The sequence below is a fragment of the Athene noctua genome, chromosome 3, assembly GCF_965140245.1.
Source record: "Athene noctua chromosome 3, bAthNoc1.hap1.1, whole genome shotgun sequence".
Taxonomy (NCBI): domain Eukaryota; kingdom Metazoa; phylum Chordata; class Aves; order Strigiformes; family Strigidae; genus Athene; species Athene noctua.
This window is the reverse complement of record NC_134039.1, coordinates 6,188,714-6,214,091: the sequence shown is the minus strand read 5'-3', so window position 1 is coordinate 6,214,091 and position 25,378 is coordinate 6,188,714. Positions and strand designations below refer to the sequence as shown.

Sequence of the window (25,378 nt, the reverse complement as noted above, 5' to 3'; positions counted from 1 at the left end):
CATGTAGCAAAATTAAAACAAAACATCACAATAAAAAAAAAATGGTGATAAAAAATCACGCTGATTAAAAAAAAACAAAACCAAAACATAATGATTAAAACAAAGCATGATGATAAATTGGGAATCCAGCGGTCATTAATTCTTTTAGTGATCTAAACATCTTAAGCACTCCTACCTGGGACGTTAGGTGCTGACCTTCTGCAACATAAAGCCCGAGTGCACAGTCCAAAAGGCAGCCGTTGGGACTCGGATCAGGGAAGGAGCCGGGCATCCTCCGAGGTGATTCATCTGCCCATCTCAGGCTTCAGTGTGGAGATGGGACGAGCAGCTGGCTGGTGGTGGCCCCTCTCTCTCTGGTGACTGCAGAGGGAACCTACCTAAATTTTAATAGCCCTGTTTTGGTCAGATGACATCATCTGAGGCTCCCCAAGTTGCAATTACATGACTTTTGGGCCTGACAGGCATGTAGTTCACCTGACCACAGGTGACTGCAAAGTACTTGCACTGAGAAAAAGCTTAAATGGTATTTAAGAAGAAGAACATTTTTGTATGGTTTTCCTATCTAAATCAATTAGAAACACAAAATATATACATAGTCAATCATTTATACACCATACATTGTGTCAAGAGTTCTTCAAACAGCTTGTTTTAGATAATGTATATATATAAAAAAGGGAGAAACACTGTAATATCACACATTTTTTCACATTTACAAGCTGCATGTGTAGTCTTGAGCGTATATAGTCAAACTGAGATCTGGGCAATATCCCTAGCAAATAGTTATTAATTAAAAAAAAAAAAAAATCAGAAGAGGGAAAAACTGTCTCTGAATTAATTTAAAATTCAGCAAATGAGTTTTGACAGGGGAAAAAGAAGAAAACATTTGGAGAGGTCAGACTTTTTTCAACAAAGTTAAACATTTGCAATTTTATTCAAGTTGACATTATCATTTCAGATTTGATCTATTATATAAAGGGGATAAATAAACATAAATGAAATTTTTAAAATGAAAATCCAAAATGAAACCTTTTATTTCAGCCCACCCTGAAACAGTTTACCCATTTTCATTTTCTTTAGTTTAGGCACTGAATAATAATAATAATAATAAAAAAAAAAATATTTCCACATCTCTCATTAAATTACCAAAAGTTCTCATAGAAAAAAAAACTTTCCATCTAAGAGAACAATGCAATTCTTAGGCTCCAGAAACATATAAAATACCATTATAATGTTGAAGAGCAAACATATTGTATACAATGCCTGAAACCAACACTTCTTTTGGTTTGTGTTTTCGATGGTTTTAAAACCATTGTTGAGAAGACAAAATGAGAAGAAAATCTTTTATCCAGGCTCTGAATTTCAAGTCGGGTTAGAGACAGAATCAACAGTGAAAGAAACAGAATTTTTTAAGAAAGTTTTATTTTCATTCATAACAGAATAAAGTTATTCATTAAATGCTCTTAAATGAAAGCTTCGTTAGTGAATATGTTTATCTTCCAATGAAATACAGTTCTGCAAAATATTTTACAGTAAATGCACAACAGCAGCAACTTTTGTTATTTTATGCACGGTGTACATGACAATGCCACATGATTTACGGGGCTTGATTCCATTCTCACTCGTCAGCTTCTCACTGGTGTTAGTTTAGTGGCCCAGTTCCTCTTGATACTGGCTGAACTCCCAGTCTAAGCAACATACAGGGGTTTGGGGTTTTTTTTTGTTGTTATTTTTTTGTTGGGTTGGGGTTTTTTTTGTGTGTTTTTTTTGTTTGTTTTTTGTTTGTTGTTGTTGTTGTTTGTTTGTTTGTTTGTTTGTTTTGTTCAGGACAATGACTAACAATGATCTTCCCTGGTTCTAGCAGCTTTATTTCATTCTGATGCATACGTTGTGGCCTCTCTGCTTATTAGCACATGCATTCAAGCTCCTGCTAAGCAAAACACAATATATCTGTAGATGAAAGTGCTGGGTGATTTTCATTCCTTCTGTTCCCACAGCTCTGTGCCCTTAACAACAGCCCTGCATGCCCTGCAGAGGCAGCACCCAGTGGCAGTGTACATTAGGAAGGCACAGTGACTCCTTGACACTCCACGTGTCTATAAAGGATCCCCTGGCAGCTACAAGCTGTGGGACCACGCGTTGTGCGCACTTTGCTGTGGTCGCTCAGATCTGCCAAAAGATAGATACTAGAGCAGGAGTGCCCTTTCTATTCCCCATGCCCTGCAGGGTGTCTGCAAGAAGAGGGATGGTTGTGGACCTACCACGGAGACTGCTTGAGCAAGGAGAATTCCTGCATGTCTACCCAACGCAGCATCACCACAAGGACCAGCCACAGTCACAATATAGCCCTTATCTTGCACTGATAAAGTCTGAAAATGCTGCAGCCCAGATAGCGTATAAAATGTAACAGAGACCCTTGCGTATGGAGTTTCTAAGGAAGCAAAAGAAGTCTCCTTTTTCCTGCCCGTCTCTTCCTTGACTGTCTCTGCCTCCCTTGCTCCAGGTTCAGAATCACATCATTGAGTAAGCAGGTATTGCAGAGGTAAGCACAGTATGTTACCCTTCCCTAAGGAGTCACACTTCTGTGTGCTGGGAGCTACAGGAGGCAAAGCTGCCTTTCGGACTTCGGTTAAACTGACTGAAGCTGGCAGCCCGGATCCTTTCGCCTTTGGTCCCACTTTTGTGTTTCTGCTGGTCACGTGCGATGAAGCTTTCAATCAGCTTCAGTTTTTCATGCTCTTCCTTCAGGAAGAAGTCAACAAGCACCACCTTCTCCCTTTTGATCTGTTCACTGATGTCCTTGGGGATGTCAGGAATCATCCAGTCAACCAGAACGCTGAGGAACATCACCAAATTCTGCGGACGCAACAACAGACGTGAAGCAAGTATGAAAAATCCAAACTACTAGCGCAAAACCAAACCTTTGTTATAGCTGTGAGGCAGGTATCCCACATTTTGCTGACAGTGTGACATATTAAGGAGTTGAGCAAGGCCTTAGTTCAAGAAATGGCTCATGTTTACGCACAAGTCCCCCTCAGTGGAGAGGCTGAATTAAACACACGCTTCTGTTAGGTTTGAAATGGGGAAGGACCTGTATTCATCAATTGATGCATGGTCTAAGGAGTTAAAAGAGCCTTAGTCTTTGCAGGCATCCAAAGGTGCTCAGTTCTCAACAACAAATTCATCGAGACTGAGCTGAGAATCCATTACTATAAGGGCAACATCAGTGAAAGCATCCTCCAACACAACCATACCCATGTGTTTCCAGTGTGGCCTGAGCAGACAGCAGACAACTTTCATGGTCATTGTGTTCTCAAATCCTTGTGTCCGCTGACAAGCAGAATTTTTTTACACTGCCGCAGTGTGCAAACCACAACCCTGGACCTCGGGTGTCAAGGTCATGACAGGCGATGCTTATAACACAGAGACCAGGCAAAAAAATTTGCTTGTTTGTGAAACTTATAGATAAATTATGCTTTGGGGTTTATATTAGCATGATAATGCTTTAAAAACTGCTGTGTTGTATAATGCCTCAAAATGTGTGAGAATATTTATAGTCAAGGCTACTAGCATGACCCCTCCATCCCTTTCTGAGCCAATGGAGCTAATTAACCAGGGAATGTACTCTGGCAGAACAACAGGCAGGCTATTTGAAGCCCAGCATAACCAGTTGGTTTCAAATGTTTTGCAGCCAGTGGTGGAAAATTACTGAAAATAGAGAAAAGAAGCAGAAGAGGGCAAGATGAACCAGACAAGACTCATAGTCACACTTAGGAATGTTTGACAGATGAGGAGAAAAGAGGCAGATTTCATTATGAGGAATGGGCCCAATTTGGCTGTGGAGGGATCCCAGATCATGGAGGGAGAGCAGAAGGCTCGTGCCATTCAAAAGGCAAGCCATGAGAGCAAATCCCTTGACAGTGAAATCTCTACACTGGGGAGAATTCACTCCATTTACTTGTAGAGCAAAATACCTTGGAGGATTTATTATTTCTGTTTATTTCTTGCTTTGTGTGAAGATCAGCATTTAACACGCCTACACAGCATTTATGTGCTATTTAGAAGTGGTGCCCCTGAGGGTATAGAAGCTGACAGAGAGATCTTAACCAAAACATTCAAGAGCCTGGGGTATTTTTGGGGATCACTGCTAGTGCCAGGGGCTAATGCAGGCTGTGGGACTTCCCTTCCAGGAAGGGAGGGGAAACATCTGCTGAAGAAGTGTGCCACAGTGCTTGGAAGGGAGAGCCGCAGCCCACTGACACCTCAGCAGGATTGGTGCAAGCACATCAGGCTGGGTATCTGCAAACAGAAAAGCTCTACTGGACACCGGCTTCTTTGGCACATGAAATTCTAATCCATTTATTATGATATTTCTGTTTCTGAAATTGCAGAAACTCAACAGACTTACCTGAAATAGAATAACAAAAGCCAAGCGAGCAGATAAGACCGCCCAGTACTGTTTAGAAAACTCATACTGATTTTGGGACCAAGGTGGCTCTCTGTAGTCTTTGAACCTGTTGATGGAGACAGCTCAGTCAGCACACAGTTCCAGCAATCTTCTCCTGCACCAGTTGCTTTGATTAACACGACTTTCCGATCACAAAAGTGAAAGAATCAAACCCTCCAGATGTTCCTACTTCAACACTTCTTATGAAATACAACTCCAGAATTAAAGCTGGACTATCTCCACTGAATTTAGCAATCTTAGTGTGGTTTTCACAGTTGTAACCAAAATCAGAACATTGTTCTAATGTTGGAAATTTCCAGATTTTCCAGGATTTACAAATGCCCCCTTTTTTTTGAAAATATTAAATTGATCTCAGTGTACAGGGAATAGAGGGTTGAAATTAAAGCATAGAGATAGTCCAAGGCATTTTCAGACTAAACGAGACAAGCCTGCATTCATCTCACCTAAACTTTCGTTAGTTTAGGGAACAATTCAGCCCACATAAAATCTGACTCACACTTTGGTGGTTCCTGTCTGCATTAACGACAGGGGGAGCCATGGGAAAGGCACTTCCTAAATTAACTGTCTAGCTTTAGACAGGAAAAAACAGAGCCTTAGTGGTTTGGTGTAAAGGCTGATGCTTTTAGCTTTATCATTAATCATTTGGAAGTAAAAAACAGGCTAATAAAACTCACAGATGCTCCTAAATAGGGAATTTTTGCAAATAGCAGGAAACACAGAAAGCAGTAAGAAATACAGACAGGAAACACAATGAGAATAATCTGGGGAAATGGAAAATAATTAAAAATAAAATAATTGAAGGATCTTTGAAAGGATAGAGTTTGAAAGAAAACGCAATGAAAATAGCCTGGAGCTTACAATGACCAGCAAGTTAGCACAAGTTTGAAATATGGCAGCAGGACAGTATGACTTGTGGATGTACAAACAAAAGGCACGACGGAGCTGGGGGGTATTAGCCCTTCTCTGAAGAGCTCAGGTAAAAACCACACCTGGAATGTTGCATCCAGCCATTCAGCTGTGGGGATTTCAGAGGGAAGAAAGGGGGGGGGAAAAAAAAAAAAAAAAAAAAGAGAAAAATAAAAAGATAGCAACAAATTGAAGGCAGTTCAGCAAAACAATCCAGGGGCTGAGGAGACTGACTCACCAGAAAAGATTAAAGAAGAGCACATGTATTGCTCCACTTTGGTAAGTAATAGCCACAGTTGGACATGATAACCATTCACAAATTGTGCCCTTAGGACTGAAAGGGATAATTTAGTGCTGTTCACAGTGTTTGACTAGGAGTAATGGGATGAAATTAAGAAAGGGAAAATCTGTTTTGAATACCACAAAACCCTTCCTGACAGTAAGATTCATTAGACTGTGGAAAAGCCTCCATCGGGGGATAATGGAGAAGGTTCATATATAAAATCTGTCAGCTTCAGTTTGCAGGTGCGCTTACCAAAATCACCTTCAGGTTCTATCCACACGGTTTTGCGTGCTAAATTATACATTTACAATCCTCACACCCCTTACATTCCCCCCCCCCCCCCCCCTCCGCACCCCCCAAGAAATTCACTGTGAAATGCTGGATGGAATTCTGTGCTGCACCTTCTTGAGACAAAGGACATAAGGTACAACCCACAACGGGGAGAGGGAGGAGGGAGGGGAGGAGAAAACAGCTTTAAATTGGGGGCTGTATTCATTTACAGAAGCACTATCTGGGCTGTGTTAGACCCTGGATTATTTGATTTGTTCAGTGCTATCCTGTTTTACGCAGGATTCCTGTTTGCTCCTGTGCTATGCCTGCACTGTGAGATTCCCCCCTCTCTGGCACCTTTCTGGATGATGTGGACTCTCATGTGTTGCTCAAATCTGTGTACCAGGGCTGCAGCGAGGGCCAGAGTCGGTTCCCTTGAATTTAATCTGTTTGAACATCAAAGCCAAGGAAAACCTCTGAGCTTGTTGTGGATTTTGTCTAGCACTATAAATCAATCCCAGTCTTGAAATGGAGCCCAGGTTCACCTTGGAAGGGTCAACCAACTGTGGTGGGTTTTCCATTTAATGTACTCTGAGCTTCACAGACTATGTAAGTGTTGCAGGACGTCAAACCCTGCGGAAATTTCACCTGGCTCAGCTTGAAATCACACTGCTTATGATGCTTGAATCTACATTCAACAGAATATTAGCAAATGATTTATGGTAAAGGGAGATGTCAGAGCTGCATACAAGGTAGCTGGGCCTCCTCCCTACCTCCCATTTTAATTATTCTGTGGCACATGGGACCTCAAAGTGCAGTAACCCAGGCATTTTCTAACCACTATATTCCACAGGGAGTTTCTTTTTAAAAAAGGTCATCTTTTCCCTCACCTCTTCAATTCTTCATTCTTGAAACATTTGATTCAGCAGGTATGCTAGGAACAGCAAACAACTGGTGCTGCAAAAACCGTTCTGTTTCAAAAATAGCAAACAACACTAATTCCACTGAAAAAGGAGAATATGAAGGAGTCAATGTGGTTTGAGAATAGAGCACAGAGAAGTTCTGAGGGAAAAAAATCAAAATGTACACTGAAAGTAGAGAAATATTGGGGAAGTGAGAATGGATGGAGAGGACCAGACAAGACTTAGACAAAACTGACCTGAAGCTAGAGCTGAGAGAAATATGCTATTCACAAATATATTGTGTGGGGAAAAAGAATGGTAGAAAAAAAAAATCAAAATGTGTACGTAGGCGGAACTGCAAAAAATCTAAATAAGCTGATCTATTTAATTTAATTTTTTCAGCTGGTCTTTGACAAGAAATTGAAGAAAACATGACTGAATTGCAAGGAAATAGTGCTTCAACAATGCATTTAAGAATTGTTCAGGGAAAATCCACCACTGATGACTGGGAGTAGAAGAGATGAATCCCAGGGCATTAAGAAAATTAATTAATTCAAAGACACTTCATAAATTTGCTGAATATTGGAGCAGACTTGTGTTAAGGGAAAAGTCCCTTTAATGACTTCGTATCTGCTGCTTTCTTATTTGCAGTGTTATCAGAGTGCTTTCATGTACTCCATTATCATACCAGATTATAAAGATTAAAAGGGCTAAACCAATAAAAGTGTCACATAACTTAGCGAGGTTTGCTTTTAATTCGCCTTCAGCCACACAAATGTTGTTTTTCTCTGAAAAAAAATCATTACAACTAATGCTATGCATCAGAATGGCGTTACAGCAATGTTTATTTGGAAGCAGTGTAAAAAGAGTTCATAGCATTGTAGAAAATGCTGCTCGAAATATTCAAAGAATGTATTCTGGATGTTTGGTGGGAGAGTTGTTTCTGGCTTATTACGGTTATTTTTAAGATACCTTAATCTCTGGCAATGCCCGTAAGGAGGAAAATGCAGGCTTATTGTAACCACATTTATCTCCAGAGGTCACAGAAATCTAAGAATAAGAGAGGTCAGCTTGTTCCCAACATATTTGCCAGAAACAGAAAAACAGATTTTATTTCCAGTTTAAGGGACAGCGTTTGTTGCCTGTCTCTTGGGACACAAGCTAGATACCCCATATTTTATCACAGGGATAGTTCTGTCTAAAGCTGAGATTTTGATAAGATTCAAATGAGACGGGTGATAATGAGCAACAGCGAACATGGATGCTGACATCTTTTTCTAATTGTTTCCTGATAATGGAATACAAATGCTTTCAGAGTTGTTTCTCATTCAGACGAGCACATGGTCAAATATTTAGTATGTGCTTCTTGTTTGCAATCTTTTTTTTTTTTTTTTTCTCAGTGGCATAGACTTGATATTATCAGGCAGGGACTGATTTTATTTATACCTGGGTTATTCCCTTCTCCCTGTATTTTGGCTCTGTTGAATCCATGCTAATCTGAGGAGTGCTTTTCATCACTGTTGTTAATGCACACATTTCCAAATACACTGGCAGTCATACATGATGAATAGAGGCCAGAGACAGAGACCAGGTGAATAGCAGCAAAGTCACAGTGAAGTAGAGGTTCCCTATGGATCGAGATGATTGTTGAAGGAAAATGCAAGCTCATTTAGGAATAAAAATTAAAAGTGCTAGGAACAGAGCAAAAAAGCATTTCACAGACTTACAAGACTATCAGAAAGTATGGAGATACTGAATACTCTCACATGTAATATTATACTAAGAAATAATTCCTTGCAACATGCCAACATGGGTAATATTTTACAATATTTTGAGAAAAGGGACAAGCTCCAGGCTTAAGGTACTTTACCCTGTCTGCCACAAGCTAAGCAGCAGGTAGAGCACAGCATGCAGCTTTAAGCACTGGAGAGCTATTTTTTTTCCTTCTGTCTGCCCTCAACTCTTATCTGACCTCCTCCCAAGAGACAGTAGAGATTATTTTAACAAAGTTCCTCACACCAGGACATGGCTGTGCTGAGTTATACGCTCTCCCTTTACCTGCTTTAAAGTTAGGAATCTTCTCTGTGCACTCATCTAGCCTCTGCTGTAGTCGAGGTAAGAGGTGGGTACATCCCAAAGGCAATCCCAAGAGCAGTGCCTGAGTTAGAGGTCCAGATTTCTCTCTGCATTTACCCCGCTCCCAGCAAAGGAACTGAGATGTGTAATTTTTGTGGGTCATAGCTGGGTGAGATAAATACCCTGCTTAAAATCTTAAGACTTAAAGACTAAAGACTTAAAAGTACGATTTAAGTCTTTAGTCTTATGATTAAAGTCTGCTTGCACAGGAGCAGGAAGTAAACATGCACAAACTACATTGAACAATGCCAACTTTAAGACTTCTTTGTTGAAAATGGTTATGTTACGATATTTAATATATTCTCTAAGATGGGTATTGACTTGTAGGCCTCACTGAAGGCCTTCCATTTACCCCTTCGCAAGCTATTTGAGCAAAATGTCTTATTCCCTAATAAAATCAGAACGGAAAAAAAAAAAAAAAAAGTTTTATGGGAGAAAGGTATGTAGTCTACATTTTGAAATGTACAGTCATTTAGAAGCAAAGGGAGGGTTTTGGCTACTTCAGGAACCTAGCTAGAATATGATCCTTTCAATAATCAGTGAAAAGAAGTGAACTGCTCTGAAAGTACAATTTACAGCACCTGTTGGAAGTATAATTACAAAGTTAATTTCTCTCTTTGCTTTTAAGTGGTTGCTCGTTTCTAAATTAATTTCTTTTTAGAAAGGTAAAATCAGCAGATATTTAAAATTAATTGAATTTTGTGGACTTTTAAATCAAAATGTTTGATTTCTTTGAAATATTTTCTCTCCCCAACATTAACGTGATCACAAAGACAAAAATGTGCATCCTAACTAGCTTTAGTTACAAGCCTTCAATGTCACTCTGAGAGCTGGTTTTGCAGATTTATAGAGGAGACTAATAGTCATAACTTAATGTTAACCCTATAAAAAATTTCCAGCTGTTTTAGCTATCTCTATCTACTCTGTAAATACAATTTCATAGAATTATAGAATGGTTTGGGTTGGAAGGGACCTTAAAGCTCATCTAGTTCCCACCCCCTGCTGCGGGCAGGGACACCTGCCACTAGCCCAGGTTGCCCAAAGCCCCGTCCAACCTGGCCTTGAACCCTTCCAGGGAGGGGGCAGCCACAGCTGCTCTGGGCAACCTGTGCCAGGGTCTCACCACCCTCACAGTGAAGAACTTCTTCCTTATATCTAATCTAAATCTACACTCTTTCAGTATAAAACCATTACCCCTTGTCCTATCCCTACATGCCTTTGTAAAAAGTTCCTTCTTTAAGAAAATCTTAATGTCAGATATGAAGAAACGTAGGGATCACTTGATGTAATAATGAAGAAGTCTATCTCAATTTTGAATACAGATTTATCAAGAACAATGAGTTCAAGTGAACAGGAGGAAAGAAGAAAAAATTTGAAAGCTCTAACCAGAAAACACTACCTGATATTTACAATATCAGCAGTATTTTCTGAGAGTATCTGAGCTTTTGAGAAACAAGTATTGCAAGAAAAGGCCAGTCTGATGCTAGACAGTATGTGAATGTCACCTATAAGATTTGTCTCCTAATTCTTTTCTTCTTGATAACTGATTTTGTGCCCTTGCTTTGGCACTGATGCTGAGAGAATATAGTGATAGATTTCAAGAATCCCACCCTTGGCACCTTAGCCAAAATTTGTTCTCAGAGTAAAACCACACAATGAAAGCATGAAAGACCTGAGTTTGAGAAAGGAGACTAGGAAAGACAGAGGTGAAACTAATTTTAGAACCAGGACAGGTTCAGATAGCAACTATCACTAGATTCAAAAACTTTGCCATATATTGGAAAAAGACAGTGAACTTATGCAGATCATGCATTTAAAAAAGGAAGGTCAATTAAAGACCTGTGTGGAGCAAAAACCATATAAATGAAGGCTATTCTTCCAAACAAAATAGAAAAGTAAGTTTTTTGATCATTTCTTGCCATTGCAGAGGCTAAGCACAGTGTGATTTCAAGCGAGTCCAAAAGGAAGGCGAGGCAGGCTGTTGAATATAGACCTAGGGAGCTCAGTTTTGAAGAACTTTGGGTTTTACTGCCTGAAAACAGCTCTTTGAATTCCTGCATATATTTATAAAAAGTCAAAGTTACTTTGAGAGCCCTGGAACCATGTTAGTGTTTTCTCATGCAAATAGGTATCTGCACTACGGGACCAGTGTACTGGATATTTTGGACTTTAGAGGAGGAAGTCGAGCCTTGTATCCCCAGTCTGAAACAGTGAATCTGAAATATAAGACATGTAGATGGGGAGTGGTGCAGGTTTTAAAGATGGGCAGAATCTATTGAAAACTCAGATCCCATCAAGTAAACATTAAACTTAATAAAGAAAAAGAAAGTCTGGTTCTAATTAGTGGGTGTCCGTTTTAAAAACTCATTGTTTTTGATGAAAGTTATGTCTTTCAATAAAGAAAGGAATTTTTTTATTATTATTTGAGTAAGTCTGCCTAAATTGTTACTTTTACCTTTTAATGCACTGGAAAAAAAAAAAAAAAAAAAAAAAACCACAAAAAAACCCCAAACCAAACAACAACCTTCTAAGGAACCTTCTAACATAGTGAGAATATTCTAAAAGCTGTACTATTGAAACTATCTTTTTAAAGGCACAAATATTATCAGTTCCCACTTGGAAAAATATTATCCGACAAAAAAACCAAAGAAATTACTTTGACTATGCAAACTGTCATTAAAAGTACTTTACCTGCAGAATAAAACATCACGTGCAAATGGAGAGTTTTCTGGCTGTGTTCCAGCCTTGAGATGACTGACATTGAAGTATGAGAGCGTGTGATTGATGAAGCCATGCATGGTTCCATTTTGACTGTATGCATATTGATACATAAGGCGTGGAATGAAATCCGATGTGACAGCAATTACAAAAGCCTGAGAGGAAAAAAAACAAAAAACCAAACCAAACAACACAAACCAACCAAATAACATCGTCATGAATCTATGTCTAACATGTTTCAGATTAAGTGAATTCAGGTGATAATTTTCATGTTCAAGTAAGTTTAGAGTGGTGATGAAGTGAGAGTTAAATGGCCGGACCTGGTACAGAACATATATAAACGCACAGTGACCCGCTCTGTCTCTCCAGGGGAACGTTGTACTTAGGGAAGTAGAATATTTCTTAGAGTAGAGTAGCAAAAGCAATTACTGTACTATACATTTCTCCAACTCTTTTAATCCCTGGAGCCATTAGGAGGTCTAGCACTAGTTTTCAAAAACTGCAAGACATAAGAGCTAGCTGGCATAATTTTGTGTAGTTACACGGTGTTATCTGAGATAAACTGTGAGGTAGTCATCATTTTCCCCTCTGCACCAGGATTTACACATCTGACATTAGTGGATCTCATGCTGGTATAAAACTGGTATAATTGCGAAGTGAGACGCAGAAGTATCTAGATCATATCAATAAGAATTCATTAAATCCATTTAAAACTACATTTTGCTAAATAGTTCTTCCACATCAACACTATTCAGGTGGAGAAGCAGAACAGGACATTTGCTGTTTGGTGTTTTGTTTTTTTTTTTTTTAAATTGGGTATGCACATATTTATATTTCTGTAAAGTAGTGAACTGATATTTTAATGGAATCCCAAGGAAATAAAAATATCCAGCATTTGTCTGGCACAGAAAATAATCAAGGATGATAAAGTGTATTCAGATAAAACCAAGAGGCTGCAGAATTGTGTTCATCCAGCACAGATCAGTGCTGGAAACCTGAAATCTATATCTGACAGCAAAATTATGGGTATGTGCAGGGCTGCACGGATTTCCTACCTTAAATCCTGGAAACTGCCTAGCCATAAGTGAACAGTGCTCCAAGCCAAACTGCACCGCTTCTCTGGAGGCATTACGGTACTCCCAGTTGCAATGATAGCTTGCTTACTGCTACAGAGTGATGTTGTGCTAGAAGTTATTGTACGAGATAAATTGCATAACACCTCTGCACAAGTTTCCTGTTCAGTTGTGACCATCATCTGCCTTCCTAAAGTGCTTTGATGTATTTGTCTTTGTATTTTACAGTTAAAGGTCTTTTCCAACCTAAACGGTCCTATGATTCTATGATCTGTGGGTCAAAAACCCAGTAGACAGTATTATGATTAAACTCCTGGGGCATGATGAGTCTTTTTTATCTTAAAGCATGTACAGGAAAATTTTACTTAAAGGAATACATGTGGAACAATAAACATATCTGTATATCAGACATGCTTTATGTTCATGTTCTTGTTCTATGAAATAATATGTTTTTTCATTAAGATTTTGTAGCCTGGGGAATGTGTAACCCAAATTTAAAAAAAAAAAAAAAAAAAAAGCTACCTTTACAGAAATACTTATATGAATTAGTCTTCCTATCCTACATAGCACAAGGACAGAGAGAATGAGATGAGTGAATCATCTTGTTTGTAATTAATTCATGCTTTACACTTGCACAATAATGAACTGGATAATACTTAGATTTTATTGTCTTTTGTAGCAATTGAGAAAATCAGACTTCACTTTTAAATTATGTTGGGGGGACAATATAAGCTCCCAAGATCATGATTAGAAACTGGTGTAACCAAATACTTACATTAATGATAACTGAAAACTTCCCAATACCACTCAAAATGTTATACCAAATTCCTGTAAGTGAAAAACATTCATTATTAATGGATTTACTATAATTTTTCTACTTTCTTATTGAACTTTTCATCTTCACTGTAATGTGTTTGTTTTCATTACTTACCTATATCTTTTGCTCTTACTGTGTCTGGCCTCCTCAGCTCAGTAACAAACTTTTTTGCATCAAGCCGGACTTCGATGATGTTGTTCAGAAGAGCAAAGAGAGGTGCCAGAGGGAAGGAGGCAACAAAAAGTGTGACAAAGCCAAACTGGATAACTGGAAGAGAAATATGAAAAAATTTTGATCTTCTGAAGGGAGCTGGTAAATGCAGCGACAGCAAATTGTTGATGAGCTTTATGGGTTACAAACCCCATAAAACTCCACGATTTGGTCCCAGTAATAAATATCACAAAGCAAGTCTATGAAAGAGCGAAACATTTGTCACTACGCTTTATGAATGTTTCTAATAATGCTCCTAGTCTCTAGCATAGGCACAGCCAAAGTAAATAATAAATTTAATAAAGGACAAAGGATTCAGCATGTATTCTGCATTTATACATGATTAACTGATTAAGACTGTGATGTTCTTCCCTGTCCTTTTGCCTGTAAGGAAAATTATATGTAAGCGAGCAAGAGGAGAAGATCTACAAGGGGTAACTGTTTCTTCCCAGATTCCTATGAAAAATTTGGTGGCAATCTGTCAAGAGCAGGAACAGAATCAGTATCTTTGTGGATGCATGAGCCCGTGGTGTCATATAGCATTTTCATCCCTCCCTATGTCACTGATATCCTCCAAAGTAAGAAATCTTCTTCTTTAAGTCCTAGGAAAAGAGAATGCCATTGTTACTGGGGTTTTTTTGCTGGGTTTGTGATTTGGGTAAAGTAGTTTGGGAGGAAGAAAGCACTAGTTCACTGGTCCTAAAGAACAAGTAGTATTGCAGTGAAGCACAAACCTCCTGAGTTCTCCCTGAACCTGAATCTAAAACAGATACACAAATAATAAGCCTGGCTTCTTCCCCAGGGAAATAAAACAACCAACCAACCAACCAGAGAAAACCCCCTCCCTTTAAAGTGGATGGCACATTTTGCATCATCTTGTTCCCAGTACGAGACTAGTAGCACCACAGAGTTCAGCTCAGCATCCGTAGTGTAATGACAGAAACAAAAACACCACATCATTTTCTGAGAGATATATGTCTCTTTTGTAGGGCATAGGATGACTAGACAAATGCAGATGTAAATAAATTCTCTTCTAAGCAGCTAAGGAACCAATGTCACCGTGCAAAAGCACAATGCTGACACAACTGTGTTTTTCTGGCAAGTCTCAGTGTTCTGGAGATGCCTGCAATGATGCAGTAGAAAACCTCCAAGCAAGCTTCTTCAGTTTTTGGGTGGTAAGAGCATCCTTAATTTCTCCTTCCTTCAGTGGCCCGTCATGACCTACCTCATCTGAGTAAATCTCATTTGGGTACAATTAGAGTCTGAAAAGCGTTGACTTTTTTGGTTTGGTTTGGTTTGGTTTTTGGGGTTTGTTGTTGTTGTTGTGTTCTTTCTTCAAGGTGCTGAGGAATTAACAAATTGCATAAAAGGCTATGTCTTCCATGGAAAGCAGGAGGCATCAGTGGTGAACGTTGCTCCTGAGACTGGATCATTTCCTTGTAAAAATGCTACATTATTTTAAATTAATACTTCAGGGAAGTGGGAGAGGTTTATTACCACAGAAAACTAATGAGGAGTAAAAGAAGAGGAGAGACTGAAAAGCACGCTGTCCAAATGCAAAGGCAGTAATCCCAGTAAGATTAAACTAATAAATCTAACTGTGATTTACACTTCAGAATTAAATAAATAGTAGTATAGAAAAAGGGTTGGCATGTATGAGGCCTGATTTATTGTGGCTTCTTTTTTTTTGGTAAATCCCTGTATAAGTTCTCTTTCCACTATGGGAGGAATTTGTTGCACTTTTTGTGAAAATTGGGGGTTTACATAGTACAACCGTTTACTTTAAAATATTTTCCTTAGGCACTGTTGTCACAGCCTACAACTAACTGATAAAACAGCTTTCTCCAGGATCTTCTCTTGCATGCATCTTTTTTGTGTGTGTGCAGATTGCAAGTCTTCTGACTGACATTCCTGCATTTCTCTTCTCAGTGACAATATATTTGCACAATAAAGTATTATCTCTCTGTTACATATATGGCCTTTTGATTTTCGTTCTCATTGTTTTGTTTTGAGATAAAGAGTATATCCTAACATACACTAAGATGGAGCTTTTTCAAAGCATACAAACATCCTATCCTTGAAATCATACTTTCCTTAATATTTTATGTTCAGAGTCAGGAAAAGGAATTAACAAGGAAATAAAAACAGATGTTAGAGTAATGTCCCAAAAAACTGTGAAGTACTTAGAAAAATACATAGCACCAAAATGTGCTTTATTTGGTTTTAAGTGAATTTAGCAGGAATAGAGCTGGGAGGTTTCTGTTTAAAAAAAAAAAAAAAAAAAAAAAAAAGGAATTTGCAATGCTTTAAGTATAAACCACACACGCATTTGCTTTGATGTTGTTTGCAGCCTCTTTATTCATTGCCTGGGAAAATGCAGTTTAATTTTTTTTCAAGTTGATGAAAGAATGTTCAAGGTATGCAAAGGACTTTTGAACAGTTGTGTAAATATGTCTTCACAGAAAACTCTACACCAGAAGTGTTTGTGTGGCCATCTTGAAATCTCTTCAGTCTTCGAGCCTCCTTTTTATGAAAGGGTGAGTGATACAAAAAGCAGGCAAAACCAAAACAAAACCAAACACGCCATAATTTAGATGGTCTTGTGTAGTAAACTAGCAAACAATCATTCAAAACTAGCAGTCTGTGGACAGCCTCAGTAATTTAAAGGTACTTGTTTTGTTTACTCAGTATGCGTAGAAACAAATATGTTAGCAAATCTTCATGGATTAAAAAGAGCAGAATCCCTTCTGTACAGTCCAGGTCCCAGAAGCAATCTAGTCGTAGGGTTCTGGAGGTCTGCGGATGCCTGTCCAGTCACAGTGGAAACATTTACAATACTTTTAGGGCACTCACAAAGACTGTTCCATCAAGACATCCTATTTTTGTCTGGAGGACTTGATGTCAACCCTAGAATACTCTTTTTATGCTCACACTTATGCCACAAGGTCTCCACACAAAGCTCCTCCAACGTTCACGTACAACCCTATGACCCCACATGGGAGCCCTACCTGACTTGGGTGATTTTTCTCCTGTGCTTTGAGGCAAAAGGTTAGAGACCTGTGCTAGGAGTTGGACCTCTGGACATCCAGCCTCTTTTGTAGCTTTCTTACTTGCCTGTTAGGCCATCCTGGATACAACAGAGGTAAACATCACCCAGCCTCATTGCACAAGCTAGGGAACAAAATGATTGAAGGTTGTATATAAGGGGAGGTCAAGCACATGGGAAATAAGACCTTCTCCTGGGCCATCATCAAAGCAGGAGACTAGATGTGCTCTCACTGTCACAGACTATTTCTGATGAGAGAAAACCCCAAACCACAGACTATCCGTGCTCAGTACAAGTCACCTTTCCTGTCTGACTTAAGCAGGAAAGAGGTCAAGGCCTCAGAGCCAGCCCACGAGGTTCTCAACATCTGATGCCACATCTACAACATCTCATCCAGGCTGGGCTCTGAGACAAAAACCATAGAAGACAAACAACATCAAGAGAAATCTCTCAGACCACAGCACTTCTCAGAAGTCCACTTTTCACAGAAGCTGTTCCTCTGTGCACAGGGTCTGAACCGACCCCAACAAAGACAGCAGCCCATGCTGTGCCTCTAACTTTCTTCAAATTATGATTAAGGGCACAGATCAAGGCTTTTGAATTATGGCTCTGGAGACTGCTGGCTAGTGTTCATGTGTAAGGGATACAGATCAGTCCCTGGCATAAAACCTTCCACAGTGAATATCACTCAGGTTCTATCAGATTTACACAGGGAGTAGTGTGAGTAACCCTAGTATCTTTTGCACCAAAACTTAACCTAAGATTTTTATTTTTTTTTTTTTATGATTCTGTTGCTTTCTTCCTTACTTCTGTATCAATAATATCTGGCATAGGATCATGTGTGACTGGAAGTAAACAATGGAAGAGTCACTCCTGTGCAAATTGACTTTCCAAGTCCTAAAAAGAACTTTTCAATATACAGACAAACTTGGCTGAGAAACTAAGGAAAAGGTGTAATTTTAATTTACTACTACTTGGTAATAAATGTATGCAACAAGCCTACACACAACAGGCTGAGTTGGTATTTTCAAATCCATCCTCATTAGAGAGATTATAGAGAAAAGTATGTTTCTCTTCAATGATTCCTTTTTTTTTTTTTTTTTTTTTTTTCCTTTTGCTGCCTCACACATTGCATTTTTGATGGCTTTTCCTGCTTTAGGGGAAATTCTTCCAAACCTCTAAAATTAATCCTTATGGTAGTCGGTAGCTACAAACATTGGATCTCATCATTTTCTTCTTAAAATTCAAAAGGAAGTTTTGCCATTGATTTTTAACAGAAGTTGGATGATGAAACCCTTTATTATTATTTCTCTTTGAGAAAAAATTGTTTCCAGTTAATCGGACTCTTGAAGGAGTTAGACTGGAGAAGGGAAGACAGAATGAAATAAGAATCTGAAAGTCATTGCTGATGTCAGTTTCTTCTCAAGAAAACTGTAGTGTTATAAATTTCACACGTTCACATGCATCATTTAGCTGGTTTTGGAGCCAATTCCGTAAGGTCTGTTTCATTAGCAGTATTTCTTGCTACTCTAAACATCAATTCCTTGCCAACTCCTATCACTGCAGGCTAGTTACACATGTTGGAAATTTGCTATCAGCTGGATGAGGAAATTGCCATACATGTTACCTACTTGAGGAATGCATGTGGTCTGGTATATTGGGCTGGGTCAAAAGTCATTAAAGAGTTTTAGAAACAGGATGTACTAATGACAAATTTGACACATGTTAACAGTGACAATTTATGTTTCGGGATTCCTTGAGCAAAATTTTCGGATCACTTAGGAACTTTAAAGAGTGTCTCTGCTGAAGAGTGACTGCTAAAAAGTACAAATATATATCAGTTAATAATATCAAACCAAACAGTCATCAGAAATGTCACCGGTGCAAATCAAAACTATGTGCAGACATGTTATTGACTGACAAGTCTTGTTCAGGAAAGAAGTTCAGCATGGTCTGCTGACGGAAATCAGATTCAGAGTTCAGCTCACTGGAGAAATTACCCACAAATCCTTTCCCCAATGGAAAACTTAGAGTTTATTTGCCATGGTGAAGTGTTGGCCTCTTCCTCCCACACTTCTGACATCCCTAAAATGCCACTGAAGTCAATGGAAGTCTGCCTGTCTTGTAGACTTCGGAGCTTATGCTCTTATGTTTTCTCTTTTTTTTTTAGATTTATATATGACTTTTACATTAAAACTAAATCATAGCATCATAGAATAGCTTGGGTTGGAAGCCACTTTTAAAGGTCATCGATTACAATCCCCCCTGCACTGAGCAGGGACATCTTCAACTAGATCAGGTTGCTCAGAGCCTCATCCAGGCTGTCCTTGAATGTTTACAGGGAGGGGGCATCTACCAGCTCTCTGGACAACATGTGCCCGTGTCTTATCACCCTCATTGTAAAAAAATTTCTTCCTTATATCTAATCTGAATCTACCCTCTTTTTATTTAAAGGCATTACCCCTTGTTTGTCCCCATCTGTCTTATAAACCCTCTTTTAGCATTGAAAGGCTGCAATAAGGTCTCCCTGGAGCCTTCTCTTCTCCAGGTTGAACAACCCCAACTCTCTCAGCCTGTCTTTATAGGAGAGGTTCCATCCCTCTGATCATCTCTGTGGCCTCCTCTGGACCTGCTTGAGCAGGTCTGTGTCTTTCTTATGTTGGGGGCCACAGAGCTGGACACAGCACTGCAGGGAGGGGTCTCACAAGAGAGGATTAGAGGGGGAGAATCCTCTCCCTCGACCTGCTGGCCACACTTCTCTTGATGCAGCCCAGGATTTGGTTGCTCTTTTGGGCTGGGAGCACACATTGCTGGCTCGTGTCCATCTTCTAATCACTCAGTATCCCCAATCCTTCTCCACAGGGCTCCACAGCCACCGATACCAGTGGGAGATTGCCTGAGTAAATTAGTGTGAAAATGAAGAGCTAAATTCTGAAAGAGCAACCAGATTTCTTTCTCCTCCTTAATATCATACCTCTTCTTACACCCCAGTCATTCTGCCTTTTTTAAGCAATTTAAGGGGAATAAAAGCCTCTTCTGCACATACCGCATTGTTTCCCTTCCCTCCCCCTCTCCAATCAAATTTAGAAAAACGGGTAAATAAGCTGCGTAACTGCCTCTTGCCTCACCATTTCAGCTTGATGCCATTCACAACAATCCCAGCTGACAGGTTCAGTGCCGAGCTGCACAAAGTGCTTCCTGACGGCGTGGGTGGTCCGAGCCCCTCGGCAGTGACCCTGACAGCTGAGCGCAGTGCTACGGACCCGCGGCAACCAGCGGGCCGGGGAGATGCAGCTTGGGTTTCATTTGCTGCACATTTGTCTCCAATCCCACAGGCAGGGCATAGCTCGCTGTGGCACACTGCAAGGCTCAGTGAGCTCATCTCTTCACTTGAGAAGTTAATTCTAGTTGTAAAGAAACGTTTGGGTTAGTAATTCATCCATTCGTTTTCAGGGCACCGATGTAGTTATCCCTGAATGACTGCAGGATGAGGCACTCAACATTGTTTATGATCTAGGCACGAGGGACTAATCTAAAATACAGGCTTAGTGTCCAGTGATTTATAACATTAGTAGCTTAGACCCTGCTACTACAAGTTATTTCAACAAGGCAGACCTCTGCATTTCAGTGCTGTCCTTACCAATGAATCAAGGGGGATCTCCTACACAGACATCTCAAATCAGGGTGACAGCATCATCTCAGATAGAATGGGAGTTTACCACACGTAACAGAGTGGAAAGAGTTTCCTCCCATACCTGGATTCTTTGCAATAGGTCCAACTACAATTAGGAGAAAGCACCGGTACATAATGCTTGGAAAGTGGGATATTCTAGTTCATAACATGCTCAAGGCTCCATCCCGCTTCTGTATCAGTCAGTTACGCTTCCTGTTTATCACAGAGTGTACTCAGCAGTCTCTGGCCCATTATAACTGGGAAGAAGTCTGGCTCCTCCTTACCCTGCCAGTGGCTTTCACTATAATTAGCCATTCATGCTGCAACGAAAAGCGTGCTCTGGCTCCCAGAATGATTAAGATCAACTACCACAGATGTGCAAGGACAAGAAATTAAATATTTATAAACAGTTGTATTTATTCTGTTTGTTTATTACCAATAACTAAAGGTCCTTGTCCTTAGAGAGAACTAGCTAACCAGGAAATTTTGGATGTTAAAGTGCAGACATTTCTGAGTTATGCCTGAGCATAAAACCATATGAAAATGTTTACAAAGGGAAATGTCTATATTTTTCCACCATTGTTTAACTCAAAAATTACAAAGAAGTTTGCTTAAGGTTTCCAGGAGGAAAAGTCATCTTGGATTGAAATAATGTGCGGAAAAACTCAGTCCTAAAGGAGAATTTTTCAAAAAAGTATCAACATGTGCAGAATGGGGTAAAGTATTAGAGGATGCAACACACCAGCAGATCCCAAGGTGAGTTGAAACAATTGAGAGGGAGATGATGGCAGGTGTGGACTTCTTTATGTCAACTTAATGGCACTACAGAAGGTAAGGTTCAGTCCATAAACTTATCCATAAAATAGATCCCTAGAACTGCCTTTATATAAAATACTTCTACACACTTACATATTTATATATTTATATAAATCCATCATAGTATAAAATCCCATATATGCATTTATAAATATATAATAAATTATATCTATAAATCAATAGAGGGTTTTTTTGATAGATAGATAGATAGATAGATAGATAGATAGATAAACCATACATGGTGTTAACTTTTTTTGGGGGGTCATAAAATGCATTCTCTTTCAGATGCTTCGAGAACAGTGTCTTGTTAAAGCAGAAGTTGTCACATACAATATTTAACAGATGTCTGGTTTTAGATAACATGTCCATTGACAAGCTGTGGTTCTCTCCTGAATACTTTTATGCCCTAAAGCTTGGGTTTGCCTAGATTATTTCTCTCCCTCCTCCCCCACCCATACCATTTCGCCTTTCTCCTTCCCTGCCTCTCCAGGGTCTACTCATGAGGCAGCTACAGGGCTGAGGGGTACACAGCAATTCTGATTTGCATCTGGTGTGAAGAGCCTGGCTTCTTACTCTCTAGCATCCCTGTGTGCTGCTTCCTCTCAGGTTCATTTCCCTGAGGACAGCTGAAGTTGTATTGTGTCCCAGGGCTGCAAGACTGAGTTATTTGGCGATTATTTGCACCTTTGTCCTCCTGGGTTCTGTTGAGTCATAGAGATACTCCTTGGATTTTATAACAAACACTTTAGAATGAGAAAGAAGGCGTGTATAAATTTCACATTGGAATTCTCTATCAGATGCTTGATACTTGTCCTAATCTAATTCAACTGTAGTATACTCCTTTATCCCAGTGTTTGACCTGCTCCTGCTGGAGCAGTGGATGAGTGTAAGTGGATGCACGAAGATGAATGTGATCAAACGATCTCAGTGAAAGCTGAGAGGAATCAATAGAGGATTCCTTACAAAGCAGAATTATACCAAGAATGCCTAGTTGTTGGGTTTGCTCTCTGTATCCATCTATACCGGGCAGATAGTGTAGTCAGAACGTCAAACATCCTTTCATAAGCATCAGGGCAGCTTTGGAAAACGGAGTTACATTTTCTCTTGTTCAAAGTGCAATCAAGATGAAAAAGGACTGAGGACAACAGCACAGTGTCAAACATGTTAAAATGAAAATAAAATATTAATGATATTTTATTTGAACAAACTCAGTGCTTTAAAGTTTCTTTCTTGAATGCTGCATCTCAAATGACTTACAGTGGCCACACTGACCTCAGATCCTAAATCAGAGAATTTAACGATACGCAAATGATGGATCAAGTGACTAAGATGTCAGCAATCCACACCTGCAGATAGTGCATACGGTTCTTCTCTGATAGACATTGCATCTTTAGAGGGGCATTTCTGTGAAGCAGAAGACCCAGATTTTGTAAATCAGGAACTGCTCTCTTCTTGACATGACGGTGTGGTTACCAAATATGTAACTGCTGACATCTTGCCACTACAATGAAGAATTACTTCCAGTTCTACCTGGGTTTCCAACAACATACTTATCTCCTCTCATGTCGAAAACCAAACTTGATCAAGGAGCAACCTTGAAAAACAACCGATCTCTGTCATAGTTTAGCAGCAATATAAGGAATCATGAAAAACAACAAGCACATATGAACACACTGATGACATACGCATGGCGGGCACCATCTTTGCAAAATTAGAACACTACTGACTTTAATAGAGTTGCTCCTACTTTACATGGGCTTGAAAGATGACCAAATGTCTGGCCGTGCACACCAGTAGTGATGTCAGTCACTGCAGCAGGGTGATGCGTGAAGAGGAAATACGCACATGCTATTTAAAAAACTAGAGAGTGTGCTGGTTAAAGAACTGGTATGAAAGGTGACAGCTGAGAAATAATTCCCAAGTGTGCCCTAGATTTCCTTAGAAAGTGTGGCCAACTCAATACCTGCATGCTGCAGATCTCCATGAGTAAAATGGGAATAACAACTCTTCTTTCCAGTGACTCTTTCAGCTGATTGAGAAGCTCCTATAACCTGAAGGTTCTCTCCTATTGTATACGCATGTGGATTTTAATTTAAGCATCGCTGGGAATGCTCTGTACATGATTCAACATCATGTAACCTATAGACATGAACCAAGTCATCTAAAAAGATATTCCTACAGTTTTCTGTTGTAAAGGGTAATTTAATTCTATGAGAAAACACACATTTATATTTTTAAATCTACATATTTTTACTACATTTGAAATATTAACGAGTGATTTTAATTTTGTGAGGAGTTATACCAGTTAGTTGTGCTGCCATTGAGAAGGATGTCAACAGGCTGGAAAATGGGCGAAGAGGAATCTCACAAAAATTCAGCAAAGGAAAATGCAAAGTCTTGCTCCTGGGGAGGAATAATCCCAAGTACTAGCAGACACTAGGAACTAACTAGCTGGGAAGAAACTCTGCAAAAAAGGGCCTGGGTGTCCTGGTGGACAGCATGTTGAACATGAATGAGCAACATACCATAGCTACAAAGAAGGCCAATCGCCTTCTGGGGTGCATTAGGAAGAGCATTGCCATCAGGTCAAGAGAGGGGATCCTTCCCCACTACTCAACGCTACTATGACCACACCTGGAGTGCTCTTTCCAGTTCTGTGTTTCCCAGCAGAAGACAGACATGGACATATTGTAGTGAATCCAGTGAAGAGCCAATAAGATGATTAAGGAATTGGAGAATATGATGTACAAGGAGAAGCTGGGAGAGCTGGGATCGTTACACCACAAGAAAAGTCTCAGGGGGATCTTACCAATGTGTTCAAATACCTCTTGGATTGATCAAAAAAGGCAGAGTTAGACTCCTCTCAAGATTGCTTAGTGAAAGGACAAGAGGGAATGGGCACAAATACAGGAAATGTAATTTAGATATAAGAAAAAACTTTTTTACTCTAAGGGTGACCAAACTGTGAAACAGGTTGCACAGAGATATTGTAGAGTCTCCACCCCTGGAAATACTGAAAACCCAATGTCCCTGAGCAACCTCTTCTAGCTGACCCTGCTTTGAGCCGGGAGTTGGACTAGATGATCTCCAGAATGGTTTCTATGCACTTTTCTCAGCTGGGAACACTGGACTCTCGCAGTTAAGTTTTAACAGACACTAGGACTCATCCTTGTTGCTATGCTGGTAATGTGATAGTCCTATAGCCCTGCTGTCTTACATGTAATTTCTTCAAACTACAAGTGTTTTGGGTTTTTTCCTCTTTTATCACAACAATTTATGACATATGATATACAGTGATCGGTCCTATGTCAAGCTATGATTATTGCAGAAAGGGAAAGGAATTCAGAAAACTTACTCATTTCCATGTATTCTGGAGTCAGCCCAGTGAAAGGTTCCAAGCTGTAGTCAAGATCCCATTGCTGAGGGTCTTTTGATTGGCTGGTGTTTGTTTCTTTTGGCTCAGTTCTTTCATCTTTCAACTTCCTGTAGAGCTTCTTTAGCTTCCTGAGGAACAAAAGTTGAGATTGAACCAATTGAACCAAGTCTTTTTTTTTTTTTTTTTTTTTTTTCCCCCCCCTTCATGATTTGGACCAGGTCTTTTCACAGCAGCAGAAAATGTATATCATGTTACTTTGGTACCCCATAGGCTTAGTTTACACCATTCTATGGAGTTCTGATGCTGCTTATTACCAGGCAGGTGACCAGCTGCTGCGGGCAGCCGTTCCTGTGTTAAGAGGAAAATTACAACAGCATAATGCTGTTACAATGGACTAGAACACAGTACTTCTTCATAATTCTTTCTCTCTACATGCATGTTGAATAGGCATCTTCACATAGCTCAAGCACCTTGGATCTAAATAGTATTAGTAATAAGTAACACTCTCAAAAACACCAAATGGAGCACCTCTCCCTTAAGAAAAAAAGAAAGAAACAAACAAAAAAAATACCAGAAGGTAACGTGATTCCTTCATACCACATATATAGCACTGGCGCACTTTTCTCTCACCGTGAAACTTAGGAATTTCTAATACAGTACTTTTAAGGTCAAAATGGCAGAAAAAAT

At 39.5% G+C, this 25,378-nt stretch overlaps 1 protein-coding gene across 2 annotated transcripts in view; it reads right to left on the bottom strand.

Annotated features, from left to right (window-relative positions):
- Positions 1 to 901: 901 nt before the first annotated feature.
- Positions 902 to 25,378, bottom strand: part of ANO2 (anoctamin 2) — a 197,933-nt gene continuing 173,456 nt past the window's right edge. Inside the window, exons 21-26 of one of the 2 annotated variants that reach the window (XM_074901830.1) lie at positions 24,671 to 24,819; positions 13,685 to 13,837; positions 13,529 to 13,581; positions 11,654 to 11,835; positions 4,406 to 4,511; positions 902 to 2,853 (exon numbers count right to left, since the gene is read on the bottom strand). In XM_074901830.1, the coding sequence (XP_074757931.1) occupies positions 2,572 to 2,853; positions 4,406 to 4,511; positions 11,654 to 11,835; positions 13,529 to 13,581; positions 13,685 to 13,837; positions 24,671 to 24,819 (925 nt within the window). In that variant the 3' untranslated portion in view covers positions 902 to 2,571. The remainder of the gene's footprint in view (positions 2,854 to 4,405; positions 4,512 to 11,653; positions 11,836 to 13,528; positions 13,582 to 13,684; positions 13,838 to 24,670; positions 24,820 to 25,378) is intronic. The other variant, XM_074901831.1, reaches the window with a different exon arrangement.